Consider the following 17,802-nt stretch of genomic DNA (forward strand, 5'->3'; position numbering starts at 1 on the left):
TCCTGCTCCTGCATGATGTTTTTTCTGAGCTCTGCACTGCCGCAAAAAAGTCATTTTCTCGCTCCCCCAGCCCTCGCAGTGACCATACTAATCAGGTCTGGAGTGCGACCCCCGAGACGCCAACCCACAGCTTGACAGCTCCGGGTCTTCCCGACCTCATTACGAGCTCGTCTGCACGGATGGCACCACCCTCGTCTCCTCCAAAGGGCTTTTGGGCACTCGCCTGTCGTGCGAAAGGTGCAGCTCCATGTTTGCACATGTTCTGGGGCACATCACACCTTCTGGAGGTGATTTGATGGTGTTGGGGGCGGTTGGATGTTAATTAACACCTCTGCAGATGGTGTGCGTTCCTGTTTGCGCTGTGAAAAAGCCTTTTTGTTCATCCCAGCTCTCCTTAAATCTGCTGTATTTTGGTGGCTCACGCTGAGGGGTTTCCTGACATGAGGGAAAAGGTTGTCCCTTGCTGCCAGCCCTGCTTGCTGTCCCTCAGCCATGGGGCTCCCGGGGGAATTGTGGGAAAAGGGATCTGCAGGTTCTGGTTTGTAGTTTGGGGCTTCTTGGTGGGGTTTTACCCATGGTGAGAAGCCTCTCATAGGCTTCAGCCTCCGTGTGCACACCCCGGGGGTTATGGATCCACCCTGTGGGTTATGGATCCACCCACGGGTTATGGGTGCATTCCATGGGTTATGGGTGCATTCCATGGGTTATGGATCCACTCCATGGGTTATGGGTGCATTCCATGGGTTATGGATGCATTCCATGGGTTATGGATGTATTCCATGGGTTATGGATGCATTCCAAGGATTATGGATCCACCCCATGGGTTATGGATGCATTCCATGGGTTATGGATCCACCCATGGGTTATGGGTGCATTCCATGGGTTATGGATCCTCCCATGGGTTATGGATCCACTCCATGGGTTATGGGTGCATTCCATGGGTTATGGATCCACTCCATGGGTTATGGATGCATTCCAAGGATTATGGATCCACCCCATGGGTTACAGGTGCATCCCATGGTTATTACACCCACTCCATGAGTTATGGATCCATCCCATAGGTTATGCACCCACTCCATGAGTTATGGATGCATTCCAAGGATTATGCACCCACTCCATGGGTTATGGATCCACGCCATGGGTTACGGGTGCATCCCGTGGGTTTTATACCCACTCCATGAGTTATGGATCCATCCCAAGGATTATGCACCCACTCCATGGGTTATGGATCCACGCCATGGGTTACGGGTGCATCCCGTGGGTTTTACACCCACTCCATGAGTTATGGATCCATCCCAAGGATTATGCACCCACTCCATGGGCTATGGGTGCATCCCATGGGTTATAGATGCACCCCATGGGTTATACACCCACCCATGGGATATGGATGCCCCCATGGGTTATACAGCCATCCAGTGGGATATGGATGCACCTCAAGGGGTTATGGATGCACGCTGTGGGTTGTGGTTGCATTCCATGGGTTATGCTCCTGCCCTATGAATTGTGGATGCACCCCATGGGTTATGAATGCCCCCATGGGTTATGGTTGCACCCCAGGGGTTATGGATGCACCCCTTGGGTTATACAGCCATCCAGTGGGATATGGATGCACCCCAAGGGGTTATGGATTCATCCTATGGAGTATGGATGCACCCCATGGGTTATGGATCCATCCCATGGGTTTTACACCCACCCCATGGGTGATGGATCCATCCCATGGGTTATGACCCCACCCTCTGCCCCACCAAACTGCTGCTGCACTTCCCCACTTCCACCTTCCCCCTCCTGACACTGACATCACCCCTGGAGCAGCTCAGTGTCCTTAAACCCCAACGAGCTCACTCTGCTCCCTGTCAAATAAACCATGGGAGAGAAGAGCCTCAGGAGGCCCCACATCACCTTATTCCAGTGCTCTGGTGCCTTGGTGGGATGATTTACAAGTGGTATAAATACAAATCTGCAGCCCCAACATCTCTCCCCCAGCTCAGCCAAACCCATCCATCACCTCCTGCCCAAGAGAGCTGAGACTGGGGGTTTGGGCAGCTGCAAAAGTCCAGGGGTGAGACAAAATGTGTGGGAAAAGGGGGGAAAAAGCTTAAAACCTGGAAGGTATTTGGCAAATCCTGAGGTGCTCCATTAAAACCCCAACTTTGCCACCACAGGAAGCTCCCTGGGAAAGGAGAAAAAGGGAATGGGGAGGGTGAGGGTAAAAAACCTGGAAGAAAGGGAGGGATTTGTGGTGATAAAAATAAAAGCTGGGTTATTTTTTTCCCTTCCCATTCTCTCTGTGGTTTCTCAGAGTATAATTTGCTTGGCTGCCCCTGTGCATCATCCTCTTGCTGAGGGCTCCAGCATCCCTCCTCACAGGGGGGATTATGCAAATCCAGCCCCAGCTCCCGAGAAAGTGGGTTAATCCAATATTACTGAGTGGAAAAGGGAAGGAAAAACCTGGTGGAGATGGCAGTGCCAGCAGAAAAAAAGCCTCCTCCCCAAAATAATGGGGAGAAAAAGCCAATTACAACCTGCAATTTAAGGCTTTGGGCAGGGTTTGGGTTTTATTATGACACTTCTCTGCTTGAATCCCCCATACCCCATTTAGGTGTACACCTAAACATTATATATGTTTATACACAGGTATTTATAGCCAAAAACCATCCAGGATTTGATGGAATATTCCTCTGCACACATCACACTCCAGCAAGTGAATATATTTCAGTCCAGAGAGCACCTTTTCCTATTTATAAACCTGCCTGGATGTGAAGAAGAGCTTTAGGACAGAGAGGTTTCTTGTTCAGGGAGCAGAAAAAAGATGGCAAATCCAAGAAAAGATATTCCCAGGTGAGAGGCAGCTACTCCATCTGATGCCACCAGCACCGTTTGCCCTTTCTTTGCCTCCTCCATGAGCAAAGAGCTGAGTTTTTCCCATCTTGGAAAGCTTCAGGTTTGCTCTGAACAAACCACAGTGGGGATTTTATTTCTGTTTGGCAGCTTATCCTGAAATTTCCTGGAGAAAGCCAAAGTTACTGCTCTGGGTTGTTATACCTGAGGTTGGACCAAGGCTTGGTGGAGATGGGAATGATGTTGGTGTTGGGAAAGTTACAACCTCCAAATCCCCTCACCCCAAATCAAACCAGACACTCTAAGCCTTGTTTCCCTCCAGATCAACACCCCAAATTTGCAAATATTTTGGGATCAAGGAAAGGTTTTATGATCTCCCAATGTGACAAGCACAACACTTCTCCCCAAGCCCCAAACACCCCCAGTTTTGCCCGATTCTCCCTCTCTTTTTGCATCATTTCACGCCCAACATAAAACCCTCTTTGCAGGGCAGTGCCCACCTGAGCTCCTGACTCCAAACCCTGACCAGCACCAACCTGAGCCTGCCAACCCCAAAACCACCTGGAAAACATAACAAAGCATCTGAAAAAAAAGCCCCCTGAATGACCACAAAGCCACTTGATCTCCCTCCCCACCCAGGTTTCCAAAGGCTCCTTCCCACAATCGATATTCCCATCACCCAGAGCTCCGTCTGCCTTTTCCCTCCACCATCCAGCCTTGACCTTCTGTTCTCCAGTGTGGAGCATCCTGGTGGCTTCGTGTTCCCATCCCCAAGGGCAGGGAGGAGGGGTTGGTGCTGCTTACCCTGTACCAGACAATCTCCCTCATCTTCCCGTCCGTCTTGAAGTTGCATTTCAAGGTCACGGCATCTCCCACCACGACGGGCGGCAGTGGCTCGATGCTGACAGTCAGGTAGGCTGGGAAAGGGGAGGAAAAAAAGGGAGAAAGAGAGAGTTGAGCCCTGGGGAAGTTTGGGGCAGGGGTGAAAAGGCTGTTCTTGGGTGGTTTTATGGATTAATAGACGTGGGGAGCAAACGCTGCGTCCCACAGAGGGATGGGCTGATTCCAATGGATGAAGTTCACCAAGGCCAAGTGCAGGTCCTGCACTTTGACCACAACAACCCCCTGCAGTGCCACAGGTGGGCACAGAGTGGGTGGAGAGGGACAGGGGGAAAGGGACCGGGTGGGGGGGGGTGGGGGGACTGATTGACAGGAGGCTGAACATGAACCCAGGTGTTCCCAGAGGTGCCCAGGTGGGCACAGGTGTCCAAGAAGGCCAATGGGATCCTGGCCTGGATCCAAACTAGTGTGGCCAGCAGGCCCAGGGCAGTGACCCTTCCGCTGGACTCTGCCTTGGGGAGGCCACACCTTGAGTGTTGTGTTCAGTTCTGGGCCCCTCAGTTGAGGAAAGAGATTGAGGGGCTGGAGTGGGGCCAGAGAAGAGCAACGAGGCTGGAGAAGGGACTGGATGTGGCACCGAGTGTCCTCTGAAACACCTCCAGGGATGGAGAATCCACCATGTCTTGATCCAACCCCACTGTGATCACCAGCCCAGGGCATGGAGTGCCCCACTCTATGCCCCACTCTGTGCCCTGGGCTGGTGATCACAGTGGGGTTGGATCAAGGGTTGGATTTGATAATCTGAGGTCTCTTCCAACCCAAGTGAGAAGAGAAGAGCAACGAGGCTGGAGAAGGGACTGGAGCACAAGTGCTGTGGGGAGAGGCTGAGGGAGCTGAGGGTGTTCAGCCTGGAGAAGAGGAGACTCAGAGGTGACCTCAGCACTGTCTGGAACTGCCTGAAGGGAAGTTCTGGCCAGGTGGGGGTTGGTCTCTTCTCTCAGACAACCAACAGTAGGACAATAGGGAATGGGCTCAAGCTCTGCCAGGGGAGGTTTAGGTTGGATATCAGGAAGAAATTCTTTGCAGAGAGAGTGCTCAGGCATTGGAATGGGCTGCCCAGAGAGGGGGTGGATTCCCCATCCCTGGAGGTTTTTAAGCTGAGCTTGGCCGTGGCACTGAGTGCCATGATCTGGTAAAGGGACTGGAGTTGGACCAAGGGTTGGACTTGATGATCTGGGAGGTCTCTTCCAACCCAACTGATTCAGTGATTCTGTGATTCTATAATGCACAGACAAACCCATCAGGGTGGTTCTTGCCCCCTCACAGGTGTGAATTTTGGCTGCTCCAGCCAACCAAGAGAGTCCAAACTGAAGAAAACCCTTCCTGAATTTAGGAAAATCCCACCAAACACCCTCCTCACCCGCAGATTCCAGCCCATCCTTCCTAGGAAGGCTTTGTCTTGGTCTTCACCATCATCTGCCCCACTTCGCTTCTCTCCCCCCTTCACACCAGGTTCCTCCACCCTGAGCTTGCCTTAAAACCCCCTAAATTACTCATTCCTTGTGGGAACTGATCCAGCAGATTAATCAGAGCGTGCACAAAGCCCAACCTGTGTTTTTACAGCCCAGCCTTGGCCGGGAGCCTGTTCCTTGCCATGTCCCCCCCCCCGGGCTGGATGGCGGCTCCATCCTCGGAAAATCAGAGCACGGGCGGCTCCGTCTGGCACTTTTCTCCCTCTTTCCCCTCAATTTGCTGCACAACTATTGCAGGAGCACGGAGCAGCCAGGGCCAGGAGGGCAGGCAATTGCAGTCCTATTTTATTTTCCTCTATTTCCTCAGGCTGTTGGAAGATGACAGATTGACAGCCCGGTTGAGCTGAGCCTTTCTTTAACATCCTCACCCCGTTTAACACCATCTACAACCCAAAACATCCCTCAACCCACCCCCAAAACCCCGGCGTTTTTAATTACTGCTCTCACCAGGGGGAAAAACATCCTTGAAAAAGTCTGGGAAACGGGAGCAGGTTTGCAAAGGAGGCTGCAAACCCCAAGACTGCCTTGGAGAAGACGCCCTGAAAGAGGTGAAGGTGATTTTTTGTGTGTCCCCCCCAGTGATTCGAGACTCGGCATCACTTGTAAAACAACTTGTCGGTGGTTTTGGCTGTAAATCCCAGCCATGACCTGCGGGAGAACACGCTCAGCTCCCACGTGCCGGCGGCACCGACACACCAGCGTGGCCTGGAATACTGAACATGGAGCTCCAGGATGGAAAAACACCTTTTTGTGCCGCTTTCGGGGGGGCTACAACAGCTACAACCAGTGCCAGCCCACCATGGGCACTGGTGCCAGCCCACCATGTGCACTGGTGCCAGCCCACCGTGGTCACTGGTGTCAGCCCACCATAGTCACCAGTGCCAGCCCACCATGGTCACCGGTGCCAGCCCACCATGGGCACTGGTGCCAGCCCACCATGATCACCAGTGTCAGCCCACCATGGGCACCAGTGCCAGCCCACCATGATCACTGGTGCCAGCCCAGCATAGTCACTGGTGCCAGCCCACCATGTGCACCAGTGTCAGCCCAGCATAGTCACTAATGCCAGCCCACCATGGTCACTGGTGCCAGCCCACCATGGGCACTGGTGCCAGCCCACCATGGTCACTGGTGCCAGCCCAGCATAGTCACTGGTGTCAGCCCACCATGTGCACCAGTGCCAGCCCACCATAGTCACCAGTGCCAGCCCACCATGTGCACAAGTGCCAGCCCACCATGATCACCGGTGCCAGCCCACCATTGTCACCAGTGCCAGCCCACCATAGTCACCAGTGCCAGCCCACCATGTGCACCAGTGCCAGCCCACCATGGTCACCAGTGCCAGCCCACCATGGTCACCGGTGCCAGCCCACCATGTGCACCAGTGCCAGCCCACCATGGTCACCGGTGCCAGCCCACCATGTGCACCAGTGCCAGCCCACCATGGTCACCAGTGCCAACCCAGCATAGTCACTGGTGTCAGCCCAGCATAGTCACTGATGTCAGCCCACCATGGTCACTGATGCCAGCCCAGCATAGTCACTGGTGCCAGCCCACCATGGGCACTGGTGCCAGCCCACCATGGGCACCGGCGGCTTTGCTGCTCCAGTCAACTGGACACAAGGAAATTTCCATAAGAAGTGGATTGGGGGGGATTTTTCGCAGGGGTTTTGGAGCATCGCACAGCGGGTGCAGCAATGAGGGTTAAATGAAGGGCTGTTTCCAGCCCTGAAATGATGCAGACAGAGAGACGGAATTTAATATTCCCCCCTGGAATCCCAACCTCCTTGCTGAGAGCGACCCAAATCCTTGCCAGCATCCCCGCTCATCCAGGGCCAGCATCTTTGCAGCCTCTCCCCTCGCCCGGCCAGGGTTTATTTTAGTTTGCTAAAGCAGGGATTAATTCCTTGCGATTGCCAACGCAGCACGAGGTCCCCTTGAATTCGGGGCTTTGCAGATAGAAAGAGGCAGTGATGGGAGAGGCAGGAGAAGGAGGAGGAGGAGGAGGGATGCGAGGAAGGTCAGACGAGGTCTCGCAGCGACTGCCCCGATTCCCCTCGCTTCGCTTTTGACATTTCCGAGAGCGAGACGAGCAACAGGCACGAAGGGAAGGGAGGGGTGGGGGGATGAGCAAACCTTTGGCAGCTCAGTGGCATCTGCCCGAAGGAAATGGGGGGATGGAGCCTCGGCGTGTGTGGAAAGGCTCAGCCTCTCCATGAACCGGCGCCGGAGCCTCCAGGCGGGATTACATCTCCCTCCTGCCCCCGGGGATCAACGGGGCGATTAAGCAAAGCCGGCGGCAGGACCGACGGGTGACAAAGCCACAGCTAAGGATGAGTTTTCCCTCGTGCCCACGAGATATTGAGATGCAGGAGTTCCCAGCTCAGCAGGGCAGCATCTCCAGATGGTTTTCCAGCCCTTTTCCCACGCTGTGTTGCCTTTCAGACTCTGGGCACTGCAATGGGAAGGTGGAGCATCTCCATATCCCAGCCAAGGGGTTTGGTGATGCTTGAACCATCTCCTGGTGGTTGGTGGCTTTTTTAAGTCAAAACTAAGTAAGTTCGGTGTGGCCCCAGCCACTCACCTCCATATGCATGATTTATCCAAGGAATTCCCCCTGCAAACACATCCCCAACCTGCATCTTCTGGGGGGCTAAAAAAAAGCCAAAAAGGGCTTTTGTTCCCTCCCTCTGATCCCTCCATGTGCTGCAAAACCAATTTGAGATGCCAATGACAGCAGCTTCTGCCTCTACTCCTGGTAATTCGGGCTTGGCTGGTCCTTAAATTTGGGCATTTGGTCCTTAAGAATACCAGGGTGGAAGCACAGGATGCTCCTGAGCAGATCCTGAGTGGAAAAGACAAGGCTCTGGAGCTCCAAGATTTATGGCACGGACATCAGGGGATGGAGATCCCACAGAGGGGATGGTGGAACCCCAGCTGTGCCTGGAAGGGGAAGAGAAGGTGAAAAACCCAACACTCAAAGAGCATCGCTGCTCAAATCCAGAGTAAAATCAGTCCATATGAGACGGAAAAGACGATGAGAAGGAGAGCAGAGCGAGACAGATGCAGGACCCCCCCCAGGATTCACCCCCCAGACGGCTGAGGACGTGCGGAAAGGAGGGGGAAAAGCAGGGAAAACAAAGTCAGGCAGGGAAAAATCAAGCAGGAATCCAGATGGAGCCGTCCAAAACCTGCTGGTTTGCTGGGGTTGATGAGCGAATCTCATCCCTCATCCTCCCCTTCCCTCCGCTTTCCGACAGCGGGAAACTGCGAAGTGTCACCGCTCCTCCAAAGCCACACTTCGGGCTCTTTTTTTTTTTTTTTCTGTTTGGATTTACTGGGGAGAAAAAACCAGCAGTGACAGATCTTGCTGAATTTTAAGAACGGTTTTAAAAAGGACTGAGCACCAGATTTGCTCCGAAGGAGGAGCCCGTCCCAAATTCTCCGTCTGCCTTTGCGTTATCAGCATCCCAAAGGCAGCGCTGAACCCCAAGGTTCCTCTCCCTCTCCTTTGCTCTTTTAAATAAGACATATTTTGTAGTGAAAGCTGTGCTGGGCCACCCTCTGATTAGATTCAGACCTATGGAAATTCATCCCTCTGATTAGATCGCATCCCTGGGGACAAAAGAGTATTTTCGCTCGCGAGCGGTGGGAATTCTTGCGACATCCAGTTTAAGGGGGATAAAAAAAGGAAAGGAAAAAAAAAAGAGAGGAGGGGGGAGAGAGGGGGAGAGATAAATGAAATGTCCTTTTAAATCAGGAGTGACACATTAATAAAAGGAGCACATTGTAACATGCTCAGTGCTTTCAATTACAAAATAGCTCGGAGGGAACAGGCAGGTTTCACTTCGGCCGTGAGAGAGGAGGATGAGGGTGGATTCTTCCAGTCAGGTGCTGGAAAAAAAAACCATTTCTGCCCTGGTTCAGCAGCTCAGTGAAGATTTTGGCACACAAGAACAGCCAGACAGCCCATGGAAATCTCTAGGGCTGAAGAACATGTGGCTGAACCCCCCCGGATAAGCTGAGTTTCCCCCCTGTGCTGTTGAGGAGGTGGGTGGGTTGGGTGGGTGCCCAGGAGTCCCCAGGGTGCCCACACAGCATCCCTGGGTGCCCTTGGAGACCTCGGGATAGTGGAGCCTTCCATTGTGTCCCAGCACCACAAAACAACCCCTCCCCACCTTCCCCATGCACTTGAAATACTTTAACATACCTCTAAATTAAAGATTTGTTTATTAATATCGCTCGATGCTCCCATTCCCTGATTTCTGCCCTCCCACTGCTTCCCAAAAAGCTATTTCTCACTTCCAGGTGCTTCCCAAAAAGTTATTTCTCACCTCCAGGTGCTTCCCCAAAATTATTTCTCACCTCCAAGTGCTTCCCAAAAAGTAATTTCTTTCCTTCAAGTGCTTCCCCAAAACCTATTTCTCACCTCCCAGCACTTCCCCAAAAGCTGCCTCCAAACTGATCATAGAATCATGGAATGGTTTGGGTTGGAAGGGACCTCAAAGACCATCCCATTCCACCCCTGCCATGGGCAGGGACACCTCCCACTGTTCCAGTTACTCCAAGCCCTGTCCAGCCTGGCCTTGGACACTCCGAGGGATGGGGCAGCCACAGCTGATGATGGGATGGGCTTTACCCTTTGGGACATGACCCCGAGGTTCAACCCATCCCCATCCCTGTATCCCGGGATGCTCTTTGAAGCATTTCCATGGATCAGAGCGGAGCGGTGCCTCGGGATGGAGCCGGAGGAGAGGACAGGACACGTGGGGACACATCTGTCCCATCCACCCCCTCTCTGTCCCTCCATCCTTCAGGTGCCGCCACGTCCCCTCGGCGGAGGCAACAAGAGAGGGAATATTAACACTTCATCATCTTAATCAGCCGGTGATTAGCGGGGCTTATACATAATTCACACCGATTCCTCGCCGCCTTCCGCGCTCCCTTTCCCAAGGCTGGGCCGGCATGGGATGCAAATACAAACCGGGAATGGGAAAGAGGGACCGGGATCGCTCAGTCAGCGCAGGGCTGAGCTGCGTCATTTCCCAGGATTTGAGGAGGGGAAAGGTGGGATGGTTTGGAAGGGATGTTAAAGATCATCTCATTCCACCTCCTGCCATGGGATGGGACACCTTCCACTATCCCAGGATCGGAGCCACATCCAACCTGGCCTGGAGAACTTCCAGGAATGGGACAGCCACAGCTTCTCTGGGGAAAAAAACAACCCCCAACAACCTCGGACGGCGATAAAATTTGACCAATCAAACTCATCATTTTGTAGTTTTGACACATTTTGACCGTGAAATGTGAACTAAACCCCCTCCCTCAGGGTCTGGCTGTCCCCAGCAGCCCTAATGAAGTGGTTTGCTCAGTTAATCTTCATTTAAAAGGGGGTGAAAGGCCGACCCGGCCCCCGCTCCATCGGTGTATTGATCCAAATTATTGATTTCCATTACAAAGAGCTAACGAGGCACGAGATGCATCCACAGGGTCTGTCAGGCTCAGAGCCCCTACAACATCCCATTAATTAGAGGAAAATTGGCCCAAAACATGTTCCTTTCGTTTTGCCACCTCCAAAAGAATCAGTCAGAATATAAAAGATGGGAAACTCCCCCCAAAAATCAGGGAGTGATCCCACTCCGTAATCCCAGAATCATAAAATCCCAGACTATTCTGAGTTGGAAGGACCCACAAGGATCACCGAGTCCAACTCTCAAGTCAATGACCCACACAGGGGATTGAACCCACAACCTTGGCATTGTTACAACCAAGTTTTATTCCCAGCCAGAGGAAGGCGCTGGCTGGCACAAGGGGTGCTCAGTGGCGTGGAAAGTTCAGGGATGTGCCCAAGGGACAGGGATGTCACCCCCTGTGCTCACACCGGGGCTGAGCAGCATTAACCAAACACGCTTTGACTCGCAGCACTTTGCAACATCTTGTTCATTAAAGATTAAACACCAGCAGTTGCTCCCGATGCTGAAAGCGCCACAAATACCTTCCCCCTCCCTCCCCGACTCCACTGATGCTTTATTTATGATATTCCAGGACAATTTACAATTATAATATGTTGCTGCCTCTCCTTGTTAACCCAGGAGGGTTCTGAGAGACGAGAACCGGCGAAGGATTCGCATCTGGCGCCGTCCGGAGTGGCCAAATTTTGCTGAATCTTGAGCTTCTCCTCCTCGAAAGCTGCCAAACTGAGAGAGGTTTATTTTTTATTTAAACAGAGGAATAAGTGTTTTAACACAGGTTGAACAACAGCAAGTGGAATGGGATGTGACACAGGGACTCAGCGTCGTGATTCCGAAGGAGATGGTCCTTTTGGAATGGGAAAAAATGGGTTGGGGGATCTTACTCATGTTTCTAAATCCATGAGCTGCTCGAGTTTTCCTTGAATATTGTACTTTTCTTCCAAAAAAACCCCAAAACTGAACGTCAGGGGGACTGAACATCCCCAAATTCACCACTGCCCGCCCAAAAATCCCGCTGGCTTTGGCCAGATGGGTTTATTTCATCCAATAAACCCATGAAATTCGTCCTCCCCCACCGTGAGGAAGAGCCCTGCTGGCTGAGAGCAAATTGTATTAATACTGTGTAAATAGGATATTAACAGGCCGACCAAACAATTAAGAGCCCGTAATTAAAATTCATCTTCCTTCACACCGCGGCGCATTAAAGTACAAACGTTTAATTAGATGCCTCTTACCTCACTCATTTGCATAAGTGGGAGGAAACAATTTGCAGCTGGAGCTCTAATTACTTTTTATGGGGGAGCTGCCGGACCAAAGCAGCCCCGAAACCCTCCGGGATGGCAGAGATGTGTGAAATCTACAGGGAGGAACCTGTTTGGGGCCAATTTTCCTCTAATTAATGGGATGCTGTAGGGGCTCTGAGCCTGACAGACCCTGTGGATGCATCTCGTGCCTCGTTAGCTCTTTGTAATGGAAATCAATAATTTGGATCAATACATCGATGGAGCCGGGCCGGGTCGGCCTTTCACCCCCTTTTAAATGAAGATTAACTGAGCAAACCACTTCATTAGGGCTGCTGGGGACAGCCAGGCCCTGAGGGAGGGGGTTTAGTTCACATTTCACAGTCAAAATGTGTCAAAACTACAAAATGATGAGTTTGATTGGTCAAATTTTATCGCCATCCGAAGTTGTCGGGGGTTTTTTCCCCCCAGAGAAGCTGTGGCTGTCCCATTCCTGGAAGTTCTCCAGGCCAAGGTTGGATGTGGCTCCTTCCCATGGTGTCCCTTCCCATGGCAGGAGGTGGGATGAGATGATCTTTAACATTCCTTCCAAACCATCCCACCATTCCATGATTTCCATGATGTGGAACACAACAAACCAGACCCAGCTCCCAATGCTCCCAAATTCCCACTGAGATGGGATTTTTGATCACTGTCCACATTCTGTTTTTTCCCTTAAATCCTGGATTCCTCATGGACACAGTAACACAAGGTCAAAAGGGAAAAGAAGTAATTCCTAACTTGGTGTCGTGCCGTGGAACTCGACATCACTTGTGTTCATGGAGAGCATCTTCAATGCTGAGAGATCCCAGAGGGGCTTCCCAAAGAGTTGTGTCGATATATCTTAAGGAAAAATCAATTTTTTAGGCTGGTTTTGTTCTCATTAGGAGCACCACAGTCATTTTTATATCCTTAAAGGCCAAGATTGGTGCTCAGCAGCCCCTGGGCTTGGGGCAGCGACACCGAAGGTGGCAGAGAATGGAAGAGAGAGCTCAAAATGGGTCATGCTGGGCTAAAAACACTCTCCAAATGCTTCGGCTCAGTGGGGGTTTCATCCTCATCAGCACAACCTCGGCATGATAAATGCCCTCAGACACACAAAGGAGGAGTTTGGGCCACTTTGGGCGTGGAAATGCAAAGGATTTGGGTCACAGAATATGCTGAGCTGGAAGGGACCCACAAAGGTCATCCAGACCAACCCTCAGCCCTTCAGAGGAGCATCCCCAAGAGTCCCAACCTGTGCCCCAGAGCATCATCCAAACCCTCCTGGAGCTCTGGCAGCCTCGGGGCTGTGCCCACTGCCCTGGGGAGTCTGGTCAGTGCCCACCACCCTCTGGGGGATGAACATTTCCCTGAGATCCAACCTGACCCTGCCCTGGCACAGTCTGAGATCCCAGAATATGCTGTGCTGGAAGGAACACAAAAGGATTATCCAGTCCAACTGCTGGCCTTGCACAGGACCATCCCCAAGAATCACACTCTGTGCCTCAGAGGATCATCCAAACACTTCTGGAGCTCTGGCAGCCTTGGGGCTGTGCCCACTGCCCTGGGGAGCCTGGTCAGTGCCCACCACCCTCTGGGGGAAGAGCCTTTCCCTGAGATCCAACCTGAGCCTGCTCAGTGCCCACCACCCTCTGGGGGAAGGACCTTTCCCTGAGATCCAACCCGAGCCTGGTCAGTGCCCACCACCCTCTGGGGGAAGAGCCTTGTCCTGAGATTCAACCTGACCCTGACCTGACACAACTTCAGGCCCTTCCCTGGGTGCTGTCCCTGGTCCCCACAGGGATCAGTGGGAGCCTCAGGATGCTGCAGTGTCCTCCCCTCTCTCCAACACCCCTCTCCTGCCTGTTCTCCATCCATTCCTTTCCCTTTTTCCACCTCTCTCTCTCTAGTTTCCTTCTCCCAGCTCCCCAAGCACCACCTCTATCCATCACCAATAAACTCCATGTAAACAGCAGCTTTTCCCCAGCTCGTTGCCACCTTCGGAGCGTGTCTCCCGACAAACAAATCCATGTGGGATTAATCCATCCCTCTCAGCTCCGTGGCTCGGGCAGGGACTGAAACAAACCCTCTCTAACGTCTTCATCGTCTCTTGCTGAGCGGAGGCTGTTCCAGCTCAGCGGAGCAGGAGATGAGGAAACCCATTTCCACCTCCTTCACTCGCAGTGTCACGTTAGTGCTTGTACTACATCTCCGATGAGGCGTCCCAGTCCTCGTTCCAGCAGAAAGATGGATGTTTGAGGGGTGTCCCAGTTCAGCAGGTGGGACCAGTTTATCCCTGTGTGGGGTGACCAAAGCTGGGGATTCTCCCCCCTCCATTCATTCCCCAGCAACTGTTCCCAATGGCCCATTGGCAGCAGCTGCCCAGGGCACAGCTGAGCCCTCAGGCTGGGAGCTGGCTGGGAAAGAAGCCTGGCAGAGGAGCTGGGAGAACTGCCCTGCAGGGACTCCTTGGCACCTCCACACCCACCTGAGGGCTCAGCTCTGCTCAGGGGCCAGCAACCATTCCAAACTGCCCCCTGACTGCCAGAGTCAGATCCCCCAGTGTGGAACTCCCTGCCCTGGGGGAGGCATTGGGGGCTCCCACCAGGGCCTGAGGGGATGGAATCTTGGGCTTTGGAGACTTCTGAGACCACTTGTGGGATCCAGAGGAGGAGCAGACCCTGGCCAGGAGGAGTCCCCCACCTCCACCAGACTGTGCCATCATCTGCACCAACAGGTTTTTCACAGTTTTTTTGCCCCTAGAATGGGATTTCCCTCCATGAAAACACATGTAGAAGGGGCAGAGACCCAACCAGGACCAACAGCAACTTGGGAACCACCAACCCCAAAACTCAGTAAATCAACCCCATAAACCAGCACTTGGGTAATATTTCAAAACTTCCAAGGCTGAAGACTGAGGTTAGTCCTAGAATGGGATTTATCTCCTTGAAAACACAAATAGAAGGACCAGAGACCCAACAGGACAAACAACCACCTGGGTACCACCAACCCAACCCCAAAACTCACTAAATCAAGCCCGAAAAGGGCACCTGGGTAATATTTCAACCTCTCAAAGGCTGACCCCTGGAATAGGATTTCCCTCCATGAAAACACAAGTAGAAGGAGCAGAGACCCTTCAAGAGTGAGCAACCACTTGGGAAACCTCCACCTAACCCCAAAACTCATTAAATCAACCCTGTAAATGAACATCTGGGTAATATTTCAACCTTCCAAAGCCAAAGACTGACCCCTAGAATGGAGTTTCTCTCCATGAAAACACATGAAGAAGGAGTAGAGACCCAACGAAGAGGAACAGCCACTCAGGAACCCTCCACCCAACCCCAGAGCTCATTAAATCAATTCCACAATTCCTTGGGGAATATTTCACCCCTCTCAAGGCTGAACACTGAGGTTGTCCCTAGAATGGGATTTATCTTGGTGAAAACACATGTAGAAGGACCAGAAAACCAACCAGCACCACCAGCAACTTCAGAACCACCAACTCGACCCCAAAACTCATTAAATCAAGCCCATAAGGGACCACTTGGGTAATATTTCCACCCTTCAAGGGCTGACCCTTAGAATGGGATTTATCTCCATGAAAACACAACGTAGAAGGAGCAGACACCCCATAAGGATGAACAACCCCTCAGGAACCCTCCACCCAACCCCTGAAGTCATTAAATCAAGCCTAGAGAAGAGCAGTGAGCACCAAGAAGATGGATCTCCCCACCCACCCCGATTATCAGCAGGGCTGTGCTCGTTGCATTGATAAGTCTTGGTGATATATTGAATTTCATTGGCTGCCACCAGACCCCCCCCCCTGCAGGGGCTGGGAAGCCACAGTCATAAATTCCAGCTGGGATATTTATCTCCTGCCATCCTGCAGCCATGAAGGATGTTTAGCAGCGTTTACTGGAGCGCAGTAAAGTTTTATTTATAATTTCTACCTCCCCCCAACTCAGCACGTCGCCTTAAGATGTGCAACTCCATCTCCTGATGATGCTGGTGGGGGGGAGAAGGGGATATTTTATGGCCACATCTTCCCCCTCCTGATGTTGCCATTAAAATATGATGCTTGACACGCCACCAGAGCACCTGAGTGGGGTTTACAGCTGCACAAATTGGTGGCTGCCACTGGGGATGGGTCGTTGGGTTTGGGGTTGGGGAAGAGGAGGATGTTTGTCATCATTATGTTGCTCATTTGTTATCTTTGTTTAAGCCATTTCTGGGTTATTTAAGGGTAGTGTCAGTATTTTGGGGGGGGGAGTTTGATGGTTTTTGGTGTTTTCAGAGCCCCAAATGATGGTTCCTCCCAGGAGAGGTGGGTGAGTGAGTCTGGCAGAGCCAAATTCCCTCCAAACCCCAATGGCATCACTAATTTGGAGCAATGGCCTTGCTGGCACCTCTTGGCCTCCTCCCAGCTGTGAGAGCAGCTGGTGGTGCCAAAACAGAGCCCAAAATGCGTCTGGGTCAACCCGGGGCTCAGATGCCCCATTTTCGAAATGAAGATCGTGCTTCTCATTTGCATTTCTGCTTATATGCAAATCAGGGCTGATTGCCTGTGGCACAGGCTGCCAATGGAAACTCCCTCACCAGTTCTAAACCAGTTGCACCCCAATTGGATTCCCATTCCATGACCAAAACTCGACAGATTTTGGCCAAACAAGTCAGGACAGGCAGGAGGTGCCACCCCCCCACCCCCACCCCCCACCCTGCACCCTCCTCTCTCATCCCAAAATTTCCCTTTTCCAGCAAAGCAAACCCACTTCCTGCAGGATTTCTCACTCTCCTGTGGGTTTCTTTCCACATCAGATGGTTTTTCCCCAAAGTTTTACACCCAAAACCTCTGCCCCACCCCCCCCAGCCTCAACTGCAGGGCACTAATTCCCTCCCACGTGCCACTCCTGCTGATAATTCCCTGGAGAGAATTCCCTTCTCCTTTTTCTCCCTCCTTGCAGATCCCCACTGACCTTGAGAACTGTTAAAAAGCTCCCAATTTTTCCTTCTTTTACCCCCTTTATCTCTCCTACCACAGACCACCCTCCAAGCACATCCATTGCACATCTTCCCATGGATTGTTTTCTTTCTCCAACAAATCCCAGGCTCCCCACACAAGGAATTTTCCTGCAATCCCACTTTTGCAGAGCAGGAGGGATCTCCAGCCACCAAATTCAATCCACACCTCCAGAATGGGGTAACATTCCTCAAAATCCTTCCAACAGACCTTCAACACCTGGACACAACATGGAATAATGCTCCAAACTGGGAACTCCAGGTGTCCCACAAGCTTAGCAGCCTCTCCAGGCTGGTGAGAGCTAAAAATTCCTCCTTCCTCTGCTCTTTCCTCATTTTTAATCAAGCAGCATCACAGTGAGGGTGGTGGGATCTGCTGAGCTCCACGTCCTGCTCAGCAAAACCCTCTCCAGGCAGATGTGGGTTTAATCCAGACTTCAGTGTGGCAGGAGAAGGAGAGACTTTATCATAATCCCACAAAGAAAAGGATTGGAAATGGGATTTTCCCCCCAGCAAATCCCCAGACCTCCTTTTCCAGCTGCAGGCTCAGCTCTCCATCCTGACACAGAAGAGATTCCCCATCAGCTGGATCCTTCTGGCATCTCTCCCAGGAAGCTGCAACATCTGGATGCTGCCCCTGAGCACGAGGGATCATGGAAAACCTCACCTGGGATCAAGGATCTCGTCTCCAGGCAGAGCCAAAAGCGAAGCTGAGCAAAAACCACCCCAGAGATGCAATTTGGGTGTAAAAAAAGCAAATTATTGTCCCTGGTTGTGGTTTGTTCAAGCCCAGAAGTGGAGCTGGATACAGGTGATGAAATTTGGGAATTAAGATGCCAAGCC

General features: G+C 52.1%; 1 protein-coding gene across 1 annotated transcript in view; it reads right to left on the bottom strand.

The window, feature by feature from the left end:
• IGSF21 (immunoglobin superfamily member 21) overlaps positions 1-17,802 on the bottom strand; it is a 51,462-nt gene that overhangs the window by 19,153 nt on the left and 14,507 nt on the right. Inside the window, exon 2 of the mRNA XM_071575694.1 lies at positions 3,643-3,755. Coding sequence (XP_071431795.1) covers positions 3,643-3,755 — 113 coding nt within the window. The remainder of the gene's footprint in view (positions 1-3,642; positions 3,756-17,802) is intronic.

Source organism: Pithys albifrons, chromosome 22 (assembly GCF_047495875.1).
Source record: "Pithys albifrons albifrons isolate INPA30051 chromosome 22, PitAlb_v1, whole genome shotgun sequence".
In the NCBI taxonomy this organism is placed as follows: domain Eukaryota; kingdom Metazoa; phylum Chordata; class Aves; order Passeriformes; family Thamnophilidae; genus Pithys; species Pithys albifrons.